This window comes from Citrus clementina, unplaced genomic scaffold (assembly GCF_000493195.1).
Source record: "Citrus clementina cultivar Clemenules unplaced genomic scaffold, Citrus_clementina_v1.0 scaffold_4, whole genome shotgun sequence".
Lineage (NCBI taxonomy): Eukaryota > Viridiplantae > Streptophyta > Magnoliopsida > Sapindales > Rutaceae > Citrus > Citrus x clementina.
The window spans coordinates 14718071-14735811 of NW_006262274.1; the positions used below are offsets into that span (position 1 = coordinate 14718071).

Below are 17741 nucleotides of genomic sequence, written 5' to 3' on the forward strand. Positions count from 1 at the left end.
AAGTCTTTAAATGTTTGAAATGTTGATCAATACTTCGGGAAAAAATCAACACATCATCAATATAAACGATGCAAAACTCAGAATAGGGATTATAAATATCGTTCATGATTCTTTGAAATTCTGAGGGTGCATTTTTCAAACCAAAGGGCATTACTGTCCATTCGTATTGTCCAAAGGGAACAGTAAAAGCTGTTTTGTAACAATCATTAGGATGGATTTGTATTTGCCAAAAACCAGACTTCATATCAAATTTAGAAAAAATGAAAGCTGAACAAAGTTTTTGGAGCAAATCTTTTTTATTAGGTATTGGGTACCTAATCCATTTTAAAGCTTTATTCAAAGGTTTGTAGTTTATCACAAGTCTAGGTACGCCTCTTTCAATTTCAGAATTTTTATTAACATAAAAAGCGGCACAAGACCATGGGGACCTTGACTTAACAATGAGTCCTTTTGACTCTAAATCTTTGACTTCATTTTTGCAATGTTGTTCCAATTCCATGTTCATCTGGATAGGACGAGCTTTAGTGGGTATTTGTTTTTCATCAAATGAATTTTCATAAGGCAAATCTACCAAATGTTGTTTTCTATCCCAAAAAGCAGATGGTAAATCGGCACATATTTCTTTTTCAATAAGGCTTTTGAAATTGGAGATTTTTCTTTGTATAAAATCATTTTGTAATTGACTTCCAATTCTTTGGAAATTCAAATCTTTTTGTAAACAAAATAAATCATCTTTCTGGTGCTGAATCGAGTCATTTCCTTTGCAATTTACATGATAAAATATAGAATTCAGGGTCCTAATAAATAATATAAAAGAGAAGAAGTGAACTACTTGGTTAGTTTGACCAAATTTGAAATCCTTCTGTTCTTCTCTCATTGAGAAATACGGGTGAAGTGAACGTTTTTACTTTTTAGTGCTTGTGAGTTGGGTTACGTTAACCTTCCTAAATTGTCTGGGGATAAATCCAGGCGGTTTTGTTTGAAATCTTCTGTCAAATGTCTTCTGTCAAATGTCTTCTGTCAAATGAAGTAATGAAATTTGAGTCACATAACATATTGGCAAGGGCAGAGGCTTATGGAGACAGGAGGATGGTCACAGAGACAGATTTGGAAAAAAAAAAATTGAAGTTTTGAAATGAAATATTAAAAATTAAGGATAAAAAGACTGATAAGTCGCTTGCCCACTTTATTTAAACTTTATATAGGATGAAAATGTAATTTTATATTTTTTGAAATAAAGTCAAAATGACCTAATTGTTTAATTTTTGTTTCATTAATTACTTTTTTATTTTGTTAATTGATTTTCATTTTGGTTTTTACTAGTAACAATAACTTCAATTATCAATCAAAATCCCCAAATGAAAATCGCTGCAGCTACAAAAAAATATTTCCAAATTTCCACAGCCTTAGATGGAAAAATGGTCTAAAAGCAATCCTTTACTAACACTTCAAATTTGAACGTTGCCTCCCGGCTGTTTACTTCAACCGCCAACCCTGATAATTGGTGAGGGAAACTGCTCCAGGCAATCATAGATTCGGATACTTCTCATTAGAAAAATGCGCATGGTAAGATATTCATTTTAAATTCTGCTCACCTGAAATGGAGCTTCTTTATTTATTAAAATTAAATGATTCTACTGACCTTTATTTCGTCAATCATGTCAGTTAGGAAAACCCATATACTAGTCTTGATGTAACAATGTCAAGATACATGATCATGGCCTTAAAACAAAATAAAGGTTTCATGTCCATAAGAAAATTTTTCTTGGAAAGGCTAAAGAAACCATACCTCCGTGAATTATATCTCCTTTTCATATTATTTTCCCATATGTGAAGTCCTGTGTGCTTACATAAGGACAACACTAAGGCATAGGGTATATTCCACCTCAATGGATAGAAAGCTATTTGAGGCAACTCAAGCAGGAAATGTCCAAAGCTTGCACCAACTTCTGGGAGAAAATCCCTTGATACTGCATACCTCTGCACTAACTTCAGCAGGAAATCCTCTACATGTTGCTTCGGCATATGGGCACATTGATTTTGTAAAGGAGATCATAAACCTGAGACCAGATATGGCTCAGGAAGTGAACAAAGATGGTTTTAGCCCTCTGCACATGGCATCATCAATAGGGCACACGGAGGTTGTAAGGGAGTTACTCAAAGTTGACCGAAAACTTTGTCAGCTACAAGGACCAGAGGCAAAGACTCCCCTGCACTGTGCAGCTATCAAAGGGAGGTCTCATGCTGTAGCCGAAATGCTTTCAGCTTGTCCAGAATGTGTCGAAGACGTGACCATTCAGCATGATACTGCTTTGCACCTTGCTATTAAGAACAGCCAGTATGGAGTGATTGCAATTATTGTGGATTGGATTAGAGAGATGAAGAAGGAACATATTTTCAATATGAGGGATGAGCAAGGAAATACAGTGCTGCACCTAGCCACATTGAAGAAACAACGCCAGGCAAGTCCAATCTTATATTTAATCCCGTATTCAATAATTTTCAATCAAGTTAGTTCTTGTTTCTATTGCTTTCAGATCATTATAAAGCAGTGTTTGAGTTTAGACTGTGAGGCCACTGAAAGCTCATGTCTTATTAAGCTTCATTAGCCTGGATATCTCTTGAATCTAGAGAACCATGTATCTGCAATAAGGTTCCTAATTTGCTTCAATTACAAATTTGAACTGTACGTCACTATGCAGTTAAAACAGTCATATCTGACCTGCCAATAAAATCAAAATCTGTTATAAGATCCTTACAGTTTTGTACAGTTGTTTAGAGAATTGATTAGCGTGGATTCAAAATGGTCATAAAATAAAAGGGAAAAATGTGTTTCCTAAGAGCTTAAACTTTCCTCTATTTTAAATTTATCCCCTTGCAAGTGCTAAACTCAGTTCAATCCTGTGTTTCTGCGGTATCATGTCGACCAACCACCGGTGAAGTTCAAAATGATGGTGTCTACAGAAACTGGCGAATAAAAAAACTGGTCACTAAAAAAATTTCCTCATTGCATGCTCCAATCTTATTTTAGTTTTAGCAACTTTGTTAGCTGGAAACTCCATCTATTGACTAGGCTCAGTGTTTCATATCCTAGGACGAGTTGACTTCCAAGTTAGACACACTTCAAGTCATGAAAACTTTGAAAATGATTGATATAACTGCTCGAGTAGAAACAAATATAACTGCTACGAAAGAAAATACATGTCAAGTATCATATGATTTATCTTCTGACTATAAAGAACAATTGAAAACTTGGATTCACTTGCAGGTAATAGAACTCTTACTTGGCCATCAAGCCAATGCTTCACAGGGGTTGGAAGTAAATGCCATAAATCATAGCGGTCTCACTGCATTTGACCTGCTGCTGATTTTCCTGAGTGAAGCTGGAGATAGGGAAATTGAGGAGATCCTTCGGAGTGCTGGAGCTACGGGAATGAGAGATGACAATCAAACATCAACCGATAATCCTGCAGCATCATCAGCAGAGACAAATCCACTGCGAACAAAAAATGATGTGACGGAGTATTTCAAATTTAAAAAGGGAAGAGACTCTCCTGGTGAAACCCGCAGTTCACTATTGGTTGTAGCTGCTTTGGTGGCAACAACCTTCCAGTTTGGCGTCAACCCTCCAGGGGGTGCATGGCAAGACAATAGCATACCCACCAGCAAAACACACATTGCAGGGGAGTCTATTTGGGGTTCTACGAACACAATTGCATTTCGCCTTTATATGTTTTTCAACTCTCTGGGCTTTAAATTGTCTCTTCAAATGATCAACATCCTAACAACCAAGTTTCCTCTGCAGTTTGAGCTTCAATTGTGTTTCTTGGCAATGAATTTCACCTATGACACTGCAGTAATAAGCATTGCACCAGATGGAGTGAAGCTTTTTGTCATTCTAACTATATCAATCCTGCCTGTAGCAATCGGACTTGCAGCTTATGGCTTCAGACTACAGCGAAAGAGGCGGCGTTCAGAACGCACAGCCACTGTTGAGCCACAGAATCAGTGAAAAGAAGAGATTTAATAAAGATTTCGATATTCATATTCTAGGCCTGCTCTTTTTTACTTCATCAAATGCTATATTCTGATAGCTTTAACTCCTGCTATTACGTAGACATTTATATTAGGCAGATGTAAATTCCTTGCTCAATTCTTAGTTTCTTTTTCCTTCCATTTTTGTTCCTTTTCTGTATGAAACATTGCATCTCACCTACGTCGCCAATAACAGTGCTTAGTTCACCTCATACTTTTCTGATCCTTAACTTGTCTGTAGGAAATTGAGTTGGTAAAAATTAAGGGTAAAATCTACATTAATTTACAACAGAATGATAGTCAATTTAGCTGGGCCCTAAGTAAATAAACAATCAAAACCTATCCGACAACTCAAATCTTTGCTTACAGGAGGAAAGAAACAAATGGGCAAAACTTAAAAATTAATGAACTCAAGTAATTGAATTTCACAAGGCCAGACCAAAAAGATGGAACCAAGAAAGAAAACTTCATATGCCTACAAACCTAGGTAAACAAAATATTACAGTAAGATTTTTCATTTGAAGGGGAAAAAAAAATATTACACTGAGATTAGTCAATGTCTTTCTAATTGCATTCTGTGCATCATTGTCGATGCATTAATAAATACCACCCCGAACTACATAGGGTTGACTCTCAGCAGCGTGTAGTACTTGACAGGGAATGCTAGAGCAACTTGGGAGGAGTTGAAACAGAAAGAGAACCTGAAGGAAAGCTACTTTCTCTTACATCCTTGATTGTCCACAGCATCATCATACAGAATTAGTCATTTTGTAGGCAGTAAAGCTGACGGATATTTCCTGTAGCTGTTATTACAATAGAAAATCACACGATTATTACAATAGAAAATCATATGATGCGTAATACAAGTAAAAAATCATGTCAACAATATAAAAGGTTAAAGCACTTATAAGAACAGAATTTTTATTTTGTACTACGTTAACATGAAATAGAAAGGGGCAGGAATAGGGCAGGTGTGCAAAAATGCCTATTTGAAACTTCAATAGGAATGTAATAAAGACTGCAGAGAGCTATGACTCATTAACCCTCCTTTTGATGCAGGAAATATGTATGTAGTTCACCTATCTATTCTAGAGATAAATCTACATAAACGAATGGAAAAGGGATCAATCGAGGTGCGTATACTCTCTGATATAGAAGTATCAAACCCCTAGTTTCAGTAACTACATTCAAATCAGGCAAACAAAATCAACTGAGAATATATTATGTCATAGCAAAGCATAGGCTGCTGGTAAGGGAAATATGCAGAAAAATTAATCCTTTAAATCAACTTTCCAATATTAATTTTAAGATGGGAGTCCGCCTTTCACATCTTTTTCCCATTTTTTCTAGTATCAAAGCCACAGAGTACAAGCATCAACCAATCGAATGAGAAGTGAATTGAGCATACTGCAAAGAACTACGAAAGAAGTGAAAATTCAGAAAGCTGAATATGAAGATTACCATATAGCCAGTCTCTGAAGTATACATGGAGTGCACTTGACACTTCCCGTTTCCGGTTGTCATCTAGGGGTGCCTCCTTGATAAGCTTCTTTATCTCCACCCAGCTCTTTTGCTGTGGAAAAGAGAGAATAATTTCAGAAAACCAAACATGAAGAACATTTTTTTTTATGATAGCAAACATGAATATCAGTAAAAGAACCTGAAACCAACTTTTAGAGTATCACTTACTAACACAAAAAACATGCAAACTCAGGAATTAAAAGACATCAAATCATCTGGTCATAATCAGATGGGTTGGTGCACATACTTTTCTCTGCTGAGCTGCTACATAAGCATCTGGTAATGGAAAAGGGTTGGCTTTTGTTGACCCAGCACATTCACCTCCAAACCAGTTTGGGATCTGTGTCAAGAAGTAAATGGATATGGTCATAGGTGATATGTGATTTGAAAACAAATAAATAGAAGAAACAGAATAAAACAAACCCAAGTTAGCATACCAAAAAATCTATGAATTGGTCAGGATCTACATGAGTAGCTGACTCAGCTTGAGCATCAGAGACACCTGCCGGATGAGATAATGAGTCATGCGGATCAACTGCTCCGAGTGCCAAGGGTTCATCCCATCTGTTGATAGTTGCCTCAATACCAGCTTCCGCCATGTGCTCCTCCAACTGAGAGTAAAATGTATTATATGGTGCCACCTGACAAGAATCCAAAGAATGAAAAGAAATGTGAGTCTTCTTATCACATCAGGCATGAAAATCAGAATCTATGAAAACCATCAGTAAAGTGCTTCACCAGATTTTAGGGTCCAAACTACCACTGCAACTAAGATGAACTCCAGAGATCACTTAAATGATATCTTCAGTAGATGCCTAATATTTCAAGTGAATCAATAATATGTCCAGGCTGTGCTTAACCATTTAGCCAGAGTTGTTTCTTGATTTCTAACTTTTTCAGCATGACTGAAAATAGAGTCAGAAGGTATATAAAGAATTGGTCCAGTGAGATTGGTTCTAAATGATTCCAACAAAAGTGTCAACTAGAATAGAATGAAGTGACCATTATAAATTCTAAAATTCCTTTATGAAACTGCCTGCTGCCAAGCTTAAAATTAATGACTACCATATTGGCTGTTGCTCATAGAATTCTATAGCTAATGTGAAATCCTACCTCTATTCAGAGGAAAAACTACATAATTAATATAAGCTGTAACAGAAATATAATAAGAAAACAGTTAGCTCATCACAAGATAGTGTCCAATATTTCCATTAAAGGCCGGTATGGCCCACGCAGTACAGTTGTCTTGCCTGTTCTTCATGCCAAGCACATGATGGCATATTAGCAAATAGACCAAAACAACTTACTCTAGAACTAAGCAACTCCACCAATAAGCTAAACTAATTTTCTACAACACAATATCATTTATTTCCCAAAATCATTATAGTCCATTTCAATAGGAAGCAAATTCATAAGCACAAAGAACTAGCTGCCAACTTTGTGAACACAACATCAAAACTGACCAACTCACCTGTAGCTTATGGTTATCACCCACAATGAGTGGTCTCTGGTTTACTCCCAGAAAGAAGACGCACTCGCGACAATTGGCAATGCAGACTCGTCTTGCTGCTGTAATCACATGAACTCGCTCACAGTGTTCAACCCTTACAGCCTGCATAAGGAACCAAAATCATACATCATACTTTACTAGTATTACCTTCCATCCAAGATATAAGAGGCAACATAATGCATAAAGTCAAACTCAGATGTTAGCTAAAGACATATACTACAATTATCCGGTTGATTACTTGACATAACAGAGAAGAAAGAAGACAGTAAATGCTCAAATATGAAAGAAAACTGCAAGTGAAAAACGAATGACATTTCCCAGGGAGAGAGTATACATAATTATTTAGGTCAATGGGAATATTCCTGTTAAAACCCGGACCAGGAATAAAGAAATGAATATGTATGAGTACTCAAGACCCTTTATCAAGCAGTTTAAGAAAGACTGCATGCCAGTATATACTATCTTTTGAAAATAGTACAACCTAAAAGGAACACACAAAAGATTAGAAAAGTTTCAGATGTCCTGTTCTCAATTTGTAGCACCATGAAATGGCAAAATGTTTCCAAATTTTATACATGCATCTATGACGTCTACATAGAGATCATCTGGAAGCTGCACTCATGTCCTTTGATAGAAAAAATTGTTTATCGAATGGTGTGCATGTGATACTCTTTCTAGCAGCATTTGCAGGAATGACCTTAGAATATCTTGGGTAATGGACTGAAAAACCTAGCTAATCAGTATAATCTCAACCATGACAAAGAATGCAATTATGCATGAACACACGAGTTCAGAACATTCTACCACACACTCTCATCATTAGCTACTTCTCTACCCAAGCAATATTGGATATGACCAGTTATTATGAGTGATGGACACTGTATGCGGGGACGAGAAAGACATACAGAGAACCAGTATCCTAACCATATTGATTTGAAATAATCACAGGAGTAATATTGTTGTCAATCTGTCAGTTAAACATCATGGATTAAATGGATGGAATCTGCTAATCAGCCAAAGTAAATGAGGAAGTCATCACAACACTCAATATTTGAATGGACAAAACGAATATCTTATTACTACCTTGCCAACAGCTCCAAGAATAATAGTGGCATCTGAGCATCCATATATTGTGGCATATCTTAAAGGCGCTAAAATGTAAATGGCTGAATCATGGCAATTGATAACCTGCAATGACGTACATAACGTCAAACGTATTGAAAATGAAACTATATAAAAAATTAATACATTAAGACAATGCAGAAAGCATGTAAGAAAACATGTTGACTAGACTCGATAGCAGAAATGACAATGGCTGTTATTCTGTTTGAGACTTGATAACCCGAAAAAAGTTAAGCACTTGCCAACTTGGGAAGGTCATCCGTATAAGTCCTAAAGAGACTACAAGAAGCATCATAATAATGTAGATTGATAACATAGCTTAGTGAGTATGCTAGCCCAAATCTCAATACCCAAATATAGTAATCCGCCTACTTAATGATAACACCAACATCTAATAATTTAAGAAATGTAACTTCAATTATCAAACAATAATTGGGTCAAATGTTGTAAATTTGGTCCAGGATTCCACCTTCTAACAACCCTAATCACTGTACACCTTTCTTTTCTGTTCCTTATCGCAAAAATGAATGTAAGTGCAACAAGCTAGCAATAAATAAAAGGAAAAAGTAATTCCAGAATAGTCAGTGAAAATGAACATAAATTTAAAAGGCAATAGACTTGTAATCACCAAGATTTCAGTCAAACATAGCAAATTTACTTTTCAAACCTAACCTTGACAGAAGAACCTTTAATCTCAGAAGCTTGCTTTACATATGATGCTTTGGAGATCCCTTCAATAAAACTTGGACCCTTTGCACTTGTTGACGACTTGATTGAACTTGTGCAGGCATCAGCCATCGCCACATCCTGATCAGAGTTATTGGCTGGCCCATTTTCTCTCGGGGAAACTCTTTCAGTAAGATGTTCCAATGCAGAAGCTATATTCTGAAGAAGCCAATCGTGAACTTGTGCGGCAGGAACAGGAACAGCAGGCATGTCGGGATCTGAATTGGCGAAAAATGGAGCTGCTTGGCTTAAAGGAATTCCTTCAGACCCCTTCTCACCAAATTGAATCAGAAATGCAAGGTGCTCAAATCCTTCCATGCTCAAGACCTAAAACAGCAGGGCAAACTAGCAAATTGATATGAAGCTACTTTGGTACAAAGAAGCACAAAAATGAAACTATGTTTAGATGAATAATCAAATTTCCATATATTTACTAGGGTTTAAATCAATTTATGCCAACAAACATTATCTCTGTGAAAGTGTATCAGGCGGGGAACTTTATCATAGTCAAATCATGATTCAAGTATCTCAGTTCACAACCAAAACCGATATTATCCACAGATTGTCATAGAAATATAGCCACAAATGAGCCCACTACTGATGAAAAACCTAACAGCCAACTTAATACAAAAGGCCCTTCATGCCTTACAAAGAAGAAAATTCAAGTCAGGCATTCTACACCTATACAGCATGCACGCTGAAATGCATGCATCATTGAGCCTTGTCCAATTCATATTTATCTTAATAAGAAAAGATAGTTCAAATATAACTGCAGATGGCTACAAAGTGAAAGAAAAATGAATAATGTTAAAAAAAAAAACAGTTTAAAACATAAATCATATAACCCCCTTGAACACAGAATACAAGAAGGAGGCAGTATCACAAGAACAAAAGCAAGTGAAGCAACAAAGTAAAGACATGCCACGTTTTGGATAAGCAATTCATATATATATATTTTTTTAAAAAGATGCTTCATTTAATCTTTTGATAAAAGGAGAGGGGGTGTTTGAGAAAGGATCAAATGGATTTTGAAAAATTTTAGAGCTAAATATGAATCCTAGACAAATTAGAACACAATAATGTCAACCTACCATTGTATATCCACTTTGCATTTAACATAGTATTACATGATGATTGTACTCTGTTGTCATGATAAGATTAAGAAATGATGGTACCGTAGACCAATTGAAAGGGATGTAGCACAGCTTGGTAGTGCATTTTATTTGGTTACAAAACTTTACTGGTTCAAATCCTACCATCGCTACCAATTACCGCTAAGAGCAGCAGCAGTGCAAGATTCTTTTTATTTTTATTTTTCCAGATCAATTCAATTCTGACAAATATAATCTTTTCTTTTAGGATGTATGATAGCATACACACGCTAGAACCGTTTGGGTCAAAAAACAATTTCTCCGATGTTGCATTTTTTCTGTTGGGATAAAAATGCACAAGGTCATAAGGTCAAATCCGACAGACCGTGTTCAAAAAAAAAAAAACTTGACTAACAAGAAAATGTGACTATATTCATAGGTTATAAAGAGACAAAAAGAACATTAAATGGTAATTAGGGGTAAAAACAAATCTACATTTGATACACACACACAGGGGGAGAGGAATAGCTTTTGAATGATTTAGGGATCCAAGAGGCATTTAGAGCACTCGACATGCTAAACGCCAAACATTTAGTTGAAAAGATTTAAACAAGGATATTATTTAGGAAAGATTTTTAATCACAGATAAAATTCATTAAATTTTCTGCTAAAACTTACTCATTAAGTCAGTATTGTAAATCTTTTCTTAGAACATTCTCAGAATTCAAAAACTTTTGCTAGGATTTGGAAGGCCAAAGAGTACATGATTATCTTCAGATTAAAGTCTAGATATGTTAGTATCTCCATTACCAACTCTACCAAGGGAAATGCCTACTGCCGAAAGAATTTAAACTTTAAAAGCGAGAAAGAGAGTAAAGTAAAAAAGAAAGTTTAAACTTTAACGAGAGAGAGAGAGCAAAAAGTAAAAAAGAAAGATAGGGTTGCCAGCAGTTAAACTAAATTGCATTTTACGTTTCCATTTTGATTATCAATATATATATGGAGATACTAATGTTTCCTATTACAGGAAACACGCATCCTGATATTGTCTATGACACTAATATTGTTAAAGACTACATCCAAGCTTAAAACTAAGTATGGAGAGAACATGCTACCGTCTTGACTATTCATTTACAATCGATTAAAGGACTAATTTCTATGACTGCATATGCATAAACAAAAAATGCCATGGCTAAATAAGAGCATCAGAAATTACACAGAGGGGGTTCCATTTGGTTTTAACCATATAAAAACCTAGCCCAATATTAGAAAACTCCGAAGTATAACCTCCACCAAACTCAAGGGACTAAACAGTAAAAGGCATACCAAAGACTCCTCGCCTTCCCCCTCAGCAGGCTCTGCCAAAAGCTGGAGAATGTTAGCCATGTGCTTTTGCAGATAGGATAATTGATGAGCCTCTTCGTCAGATTGTGATGGCATGAACCGACGGCTGTTGCTCCGCACAAGCTGCAATGTCAACACCAGGCTTAAAAATCACAGACTCCCAATTCAAAGTTCACAGTAGCAACATATGAAGTGAAAATATAATTACTTTTAAGAAAACAAATATAGGTTCATAAATTAAAAGAGAAAGATTTACAAGGGAGTCAACTCAAAAATCAAGGGAATAAACAAGGACAAAAGGCCGGAAAATATGAATATCATATAGAATTAAAAAAAAGTTTTATAGACTTTCAAAAATAAATAAATAATAGAAAAGAAAAGAAAACCCCACCCAAATCTCTAAATGACAAAAATGGTTACAGATATATCGATATGTCAAGTCACTGCCCCATAACAATCCTGCTCTTTAAATTCTGAGGACACAGATGCCCAAAGAGAGGCCTATTTGTCCTATAATGATAATACCTTCTCCAATTTTCTTTTGATACGAAAATTTCCCTAAAGATCATAAAATGCTGATAGATAATCAAATTCACACTCCTTGGAAGTTCAATTACAGGAAAAAAAAAAAAAAGGCAACGTCTGGGTAGAGAGAGTAAAATTCAATTGTGTAAGCTACTATCCTCACCGATTCATCCTTAAACATCTGCAAGTAAAGACTATAACACATTGCTTATAAACAGTGTGATTTGAATTCAATCTTATAAGCAGTAAACTATGATACAATGCTTGCTAGGATCATTTCTCCTTCATAAATATCACTCAGTAGACTTATAATACAATACCTACTATGCCACGCATCTCATAAAGCTAAAATGCTAACTTGCTTAAGTACTTCAAACATTGCCAACAAACATTCTGAAACTCTGAGCTCCTTTGCAAATGTCAACCACCACTAAAAGCAGCAAACAAAGGAATTATACAGAGTCTCAAATCTACACCATTCCCAACCAACAAGCACATCAACATCCCAAATTAGTATCAAATGCAACTACAGGATCATATTCTTGGAAACATTTTATAAAAAAGAAAAAAAGAAAATGCACGAGAAAATCGGTCCAAGAACAGCTAAGGTTCGATCAAATGCAATTCAATTCCCTAATTAATTATTCGACAAGTACAATCCCATCTGAAAACCCAATAAATCACTAGCAATTCAATAAAAATGACACAATAATTCTAAGAAATATTGTACATTGCACAAATGAACACGGCGATAAAGAAAAAAATTAACCTGAAGCGGCGACAAAGCCGATAAGTACCCATCAAAGGCGGACGTGGAGGGCCACACGTCAGCGACCGAGGCAGAGTCCTTGTGCGTCCTGGGCAATAACCTCTTATAAGACTGTATGTACAAGAACAGTATCAGATCCCTCAAATCGGCACCGACCGAGTCAATCTCAGCGGGCCGAGCCTTGACGATCGGGTCGGCGTCAGCGTGGAGCACTGACCCAAGGGTATCGAGAACAAGCTGGGCGTGGTCGATGGAGATCTGGAGCGACTCAGCGAGGGTTTCCGAGTTCACTCGGCCGGTCGGGGCGAGCTTCTGCTTGAGCGGGATTAGGGTTTGGATCGGGTCGCTGAGGATGAGCTTGGGGATTGGTAGCAGGCCGTGCTCGAAAGGCTCCCGCCGCGGGTGGATTATGGAATTCGGATTCGGACTCGGTGCCAGGTCCGGATCTTCCCGCGACGACGTAGACGGTTCGATTGAATCGCTCATTTTCTCTTATTTTCAAATTAAAAAAAAATAAAAATAAAATTAGAGAGTGTGGGTGTGCGCGCTTTTGAGACCAGAGAGAGATGGGGGAGTGTGGGTGTTCTACAGATCTTTCTTTTAGAGAGATGAAATGAAAATGAAATGTCGTTCGGTGCGAGTTAGGTGGATTTAGGTTCACGGATATCGATGATGTGGCGAAGTCTGGTTGGATTAATTGGTTTACGCAGAAGAGAAGGACCTAATGAAACTATGACGTGTGGCAGGTAGTTATTGTATCACGTGGATCGTGCACCTTCTGATCTTTACCCCGTTCTATAGTTGTTTCTATATTCGTTAAATTAATTGGGCCTCAAGCAAATCGTCGAGATCGAGGCATTCTTATAGCGGGAATATTGGAATTGGATGATTAAATTACGTTAAGTTTGTAGCTAATATAAATTGATGAATTTAGTGTAATTTAATTTTTTTTATAATTAACATAAAAAAGAACACACAAATTAAATGTGTTTTAGAACTATTTGGAATTACTCAAGTAACCTTTTGGCATAAACTTTGGATTTCTCTAATCATTAAGCACATTTTGATGCATATATGATAAGGTTATTTATGTATTGTCTTGGCAACTACATAATATATTTGTCTATTAAAATAGTAGGTAAATAATTATTTTTTTTTGAATTAAATCAAAATATCATGAAATTAACTCTTGATTTTTTTTTTCTTGATTTTGTTCAATTCAAATTTAAGTTCGAAATCCCAGTTTTCATTTACAAAATCCCACTTACATTGTACAATGAAAATATTATTATAATTTTGCATCAAAATTTTGGAACATGAAAATGAAAACTGCTGATTTTGCAGCAGAATCTTGAAGGACTGTGCAAGGATGCAGATATGACTGGAACGGGTCGGGTCGACCCAACACCAATCCAGTGGGCTTGGATATGGCTGCCAAATTGTTGGAGGAAGAAAGCTAGTACTATTTCACTATAAGTGATCCTAAAAAAAATAATGCTTTCCACATCCTTCTAATTTTCTTATATTACCCCACTTTTGAAATCATAGATCCATTGTCACTGAAAATTACATAAAAGAAAAGATTGAAACTTAATTATACTAAAATGTCTTTACAAATCATGAATCCTAAGTCCTAACCACTCTTTAATTCTGATATATGATATAATTAATTTTGTTGATAAAATTAAAATAATGAAGAAATAAATTACTGATTGACAATAATTTTATTACGAAAAAGTATGTTTACAAAATGTACTCTAGATGATAATAAATCTAATTAAAATTCTAATGTAATTTTATGTCCTTCTTTATAGTTTCATTAAAGAAAGAAATAATAAATAAAAAGTGGGGTCCCTTAAAAGAGCATAAAAAAGGTGTTATAAGCTCGTCATACCATAGATACACCTCTCCACCTATCAAGATACCTTTTCCTTTTTGCAATTTTAAAGCATTGTGTTATTGGCAGTAGATGGTCCAATAAGGATTGGATGTGTCATGTGTATACAAATTATCTTTTCTTTTCTTTTCTTTTCTTTTCTTTTCCAAGTAAGGCTGGATGAAGCTCTAGTCGATTTTTATCATCTACCAATTCTTAAAATTGCAACGTCGTGGTCAGTCAAGGAAGGTCGATGACTTTGAGGATGATTCTCTATTTCTTATTTTGCTGTAGATTAATTTGAAATTGTTGAGAGCACTAATGAAATAAACTAACTAGGCCATCATAATAATAATAATAATGTAACAACTAAAAAATTGAATTAGGCTCCCACTAAAGTCCAAAACCATGGGTCCCGTATCATGATAATTGATTTGATTTTGATATGCATAAGTATTCGAACTTCTAACTAATAATAATGTTGGGACAGTTGGGTTGTTAACTCAATATGTCAACATTATTCATAATAATAATAATAATAACAACAACAACAATAACCTTAATAATAAGGGTTCGGATAAGTTGGAGATACTCCAACATAGAGCAGCCTTCAAATTCGTTGGATGCATATTAATACAATTATTTTAGATTCAGTTACATACATTCAACGGTTTTGGAAACTGCTCTACATTAAAGCATCTCCAATGTAGCAGCTACCTAATAATAATTGTAATAGTAGTAGTAGTAGTAAATCAACATTGATAATTTATAGCAAAGGGTTAAATATCTCGAAAATTAAGTTATTGGAGAAAGAAACTCAGTTAAATATTCTGTTAGTCTACCAGCTTTCATTGTGTCTCGACAAAGCCCAAAAGTACAAGTAAATCCTTCACCAGCAAGCAACCGCCGTGCAAAAATACATTTATACATATCTTGTTGCGTTAAGGGCTAAATCACGTCGAACAACAGAAAAATAAAGTAATAAGACCACATGCCTCTTTGGATCCAATCAACAAACGACATGGTGATTGTAATTATAATAAGATTATTTTGCCTTAAACTTATTACCAACCCCTATTTAGTAATGTTGGAAGTTGTATTGTGATGCGTTATAATGCACTAAAATAAGAATTTTAACATAATTTGTTTATAATTAGCTAATAAAATTTAAAAGTTGAATAGCGAAAATATTAGCCACTGCTGACCACTACAACCCGATATTAGAGCCCCCATTATTGGAGCTACATAATGGTGCATGTACCACCAACAACGCAGCTATTGTTCACTGAAGATCTATGGTAAAGATTTTGAATCGCAAAACTTTGACCATATGTGTAGGGTGACTGGAAGCTCTATTAAAAATGGAATATGCACCGTTGCATGGCTTTAGTGGTACTAAAAATGACATTAAAAGATAACAGAATGCGAACGTCGGCTGGGTTTGTGGTGGCCAATGGTGGCGTTACTAAGTACTTTTATTGGGTAATTTTTAAAAACCTCCCCTGAGGTTTGGGCTTGTTGCAAGTAGATGGCGAGAATTTGTTTATTTGTAAAAAACCCCCTACAGTTAATTAACTTTAATATTGACCGTTAGTTGACTATGCAAAGACAATATTACCCTTAATAACGATTTGTAGACGGAAATAACTAAAAAAAATTAAAATTGTTGGCTATTTTACCCTCTTTAAATTATTGATATTTTCTTAAAGTTCCTACAAGAAAGATAAAATTAAAAAATTAAAAAATTCTCTTTAAATTATTAATATTTTCTTAAAGTTCCTATAAAAAAGATAAAATTAAAAACTTGAAAATGAAATAGTTATAATCTTTACCTATGGTATTGTAAATCTTTGGAATTGACAAGGATAAAATTATCAAAAAATAGGGTTTGTACTTTTTGCGCCAACAATTTTAATTTTTTTTTAGTTATTTCCGTCTACAAACTGTTGTTAAGGGTAATATTATCTTTGCACAGTCAACTAACGGTCAATATTAAAGTTAACTGACGGTAGGGGGTTTTTTACAAATAAATAAATTCTCGCCAATTACTTGCAACAAGCGCAAACCTCAGGGGAGGTTTTTAAAAATTATCCTACTTTTATTTTTAGTTATAAATTTTATAAAAATAAAGTTATTGAACTTTCAAGATATTATTAATCATAAAAATTACCTAATATGAATACAAAGTAATACCAAAAATTGTACAATATTACATATATAATACAATATTATTACAAGATATCCTAATACAATATACTATAATTAAATAATGTAATATAGCGTGTCAAACATATCATAATGGCTAACTTCTCCTTTCTCTCATAACTCTCCTTAAATTTGTTTTAAAAAATTTAATTAATTATTTATGTGAGCCATTGAGTAATGATAACCCTCGCCCTCAACATATGTTGAAGGCATAGATTTAAGTCTCTATGAAGATGTTATTTTTTCAAATTCTATAAAACAAAACCTCTCTTCATTCATAAGACTAGATTTCTGTGATAATATTCAATACAACTCTAAATCATGTTAACAAAATATTTATATATAAACTCTAATATATTTTAGATTGTATATATTTAATAGGCAATAACATCATCGATCAAAACTTTTTCTATCTAAAAATTTTTCTGCAGTCAAATCAAGTCCCCATCAATAAGATGCTTAACCGACACTCGAAATTCCATGAATCATTCATGGAGTATCGAAAGGTCATTTCACATTGAGGCCCCATAGGCATTTGCCTATACCAAAACAGCACTTTCCCTGTTTGACCTTTTCTTTTTCGTTGTCCTCAAAATGCACAAAATTCACAAATTTTCGTCACCATGCCATGCCACAAGCCCACTTCTATCGACAAGAATAGGCTCGTCTTTATTTTGTCCCTCCTAAGCTTGTTTTACGTTCGTCCAAGCACATATTAAAATTTACACATTAGTCGAAAATGAAATGAAAAAAATTACTAACAATAACAAAAAGGTGGGCTCTACTCTATAGTCATAAATATACCACAATTTTTATACTACTGGACATTTGGTTTGTTTCTGCTTGGTAGCAAAACGCTCCACCTATTAATTTGTTCCATTAATTAATTTGTTGCCATCAGTAATTAGAAGAAGGGATTGAGATTTAATTTTGAAACATGCTTTAAAGTTAAAAAAGAGATGAAACGTAAACACGAATAATCAAAAAAAGACGACAGCCAGTCAGCCACCACAAGAC

At 34.9% G+C, this 17741-nt stretch overlaps 2 protein-coding genes across 2 annotated transcripts; one reads left to right on the forward strand and one right to left on the reverse strand.

The window, feature by feature from the left end:
- The first annotated feature begins 1579 nt into the window (after nt 1–1579).
- On the forward strand, nt 1580–4302 carry LOC18044837 (ankyrin repeat-containing protein BDA1). The gene is made up of 2 exons (XM_006436980.2): nt 1580–2462; nt 3269–4302. Exons 1-2 carry the CDS (start codon nt 1890–1892, stop codon nt 4010–4012), a joined length of 1317 nt encoding a protein of 438 aa, XP_006437043.1. The 5' UTR covers nt 1580–1889; the 3' UTR covers nt 4013–4302.
- Nucleotides 4303–4411: 109 nt separating this feature from the next.
- LOC18044838 (TBCC domain-containing protein 1) lies at nt 4412–13271 on the reverse strand. Its single transcript, XM_006436981.2, has 9 exons — nt 12644–13271; nt 11332–11472; nt 8861–9241; nt 8150–8254; nt 7028–7168; nt 5994–6197; nt 5804–5896; nt 5497–5608; nt 4412–4838 (listed from the first exon to the last, which is right to left on the reverse strand). Exons 1-9 carry the CDS (start codon nt 13127–13129, stop codon nt 4795–4797), a joined length of 1707 nt encoding a protein of 568 aa, XP_006437044.1. The 5' UTR covers nt 13130–13271; the 3' UTR covers nt 4412–4794.
- Between the last annotated feature and the right edge of the window lie 4470 nt (nt 13272–17741).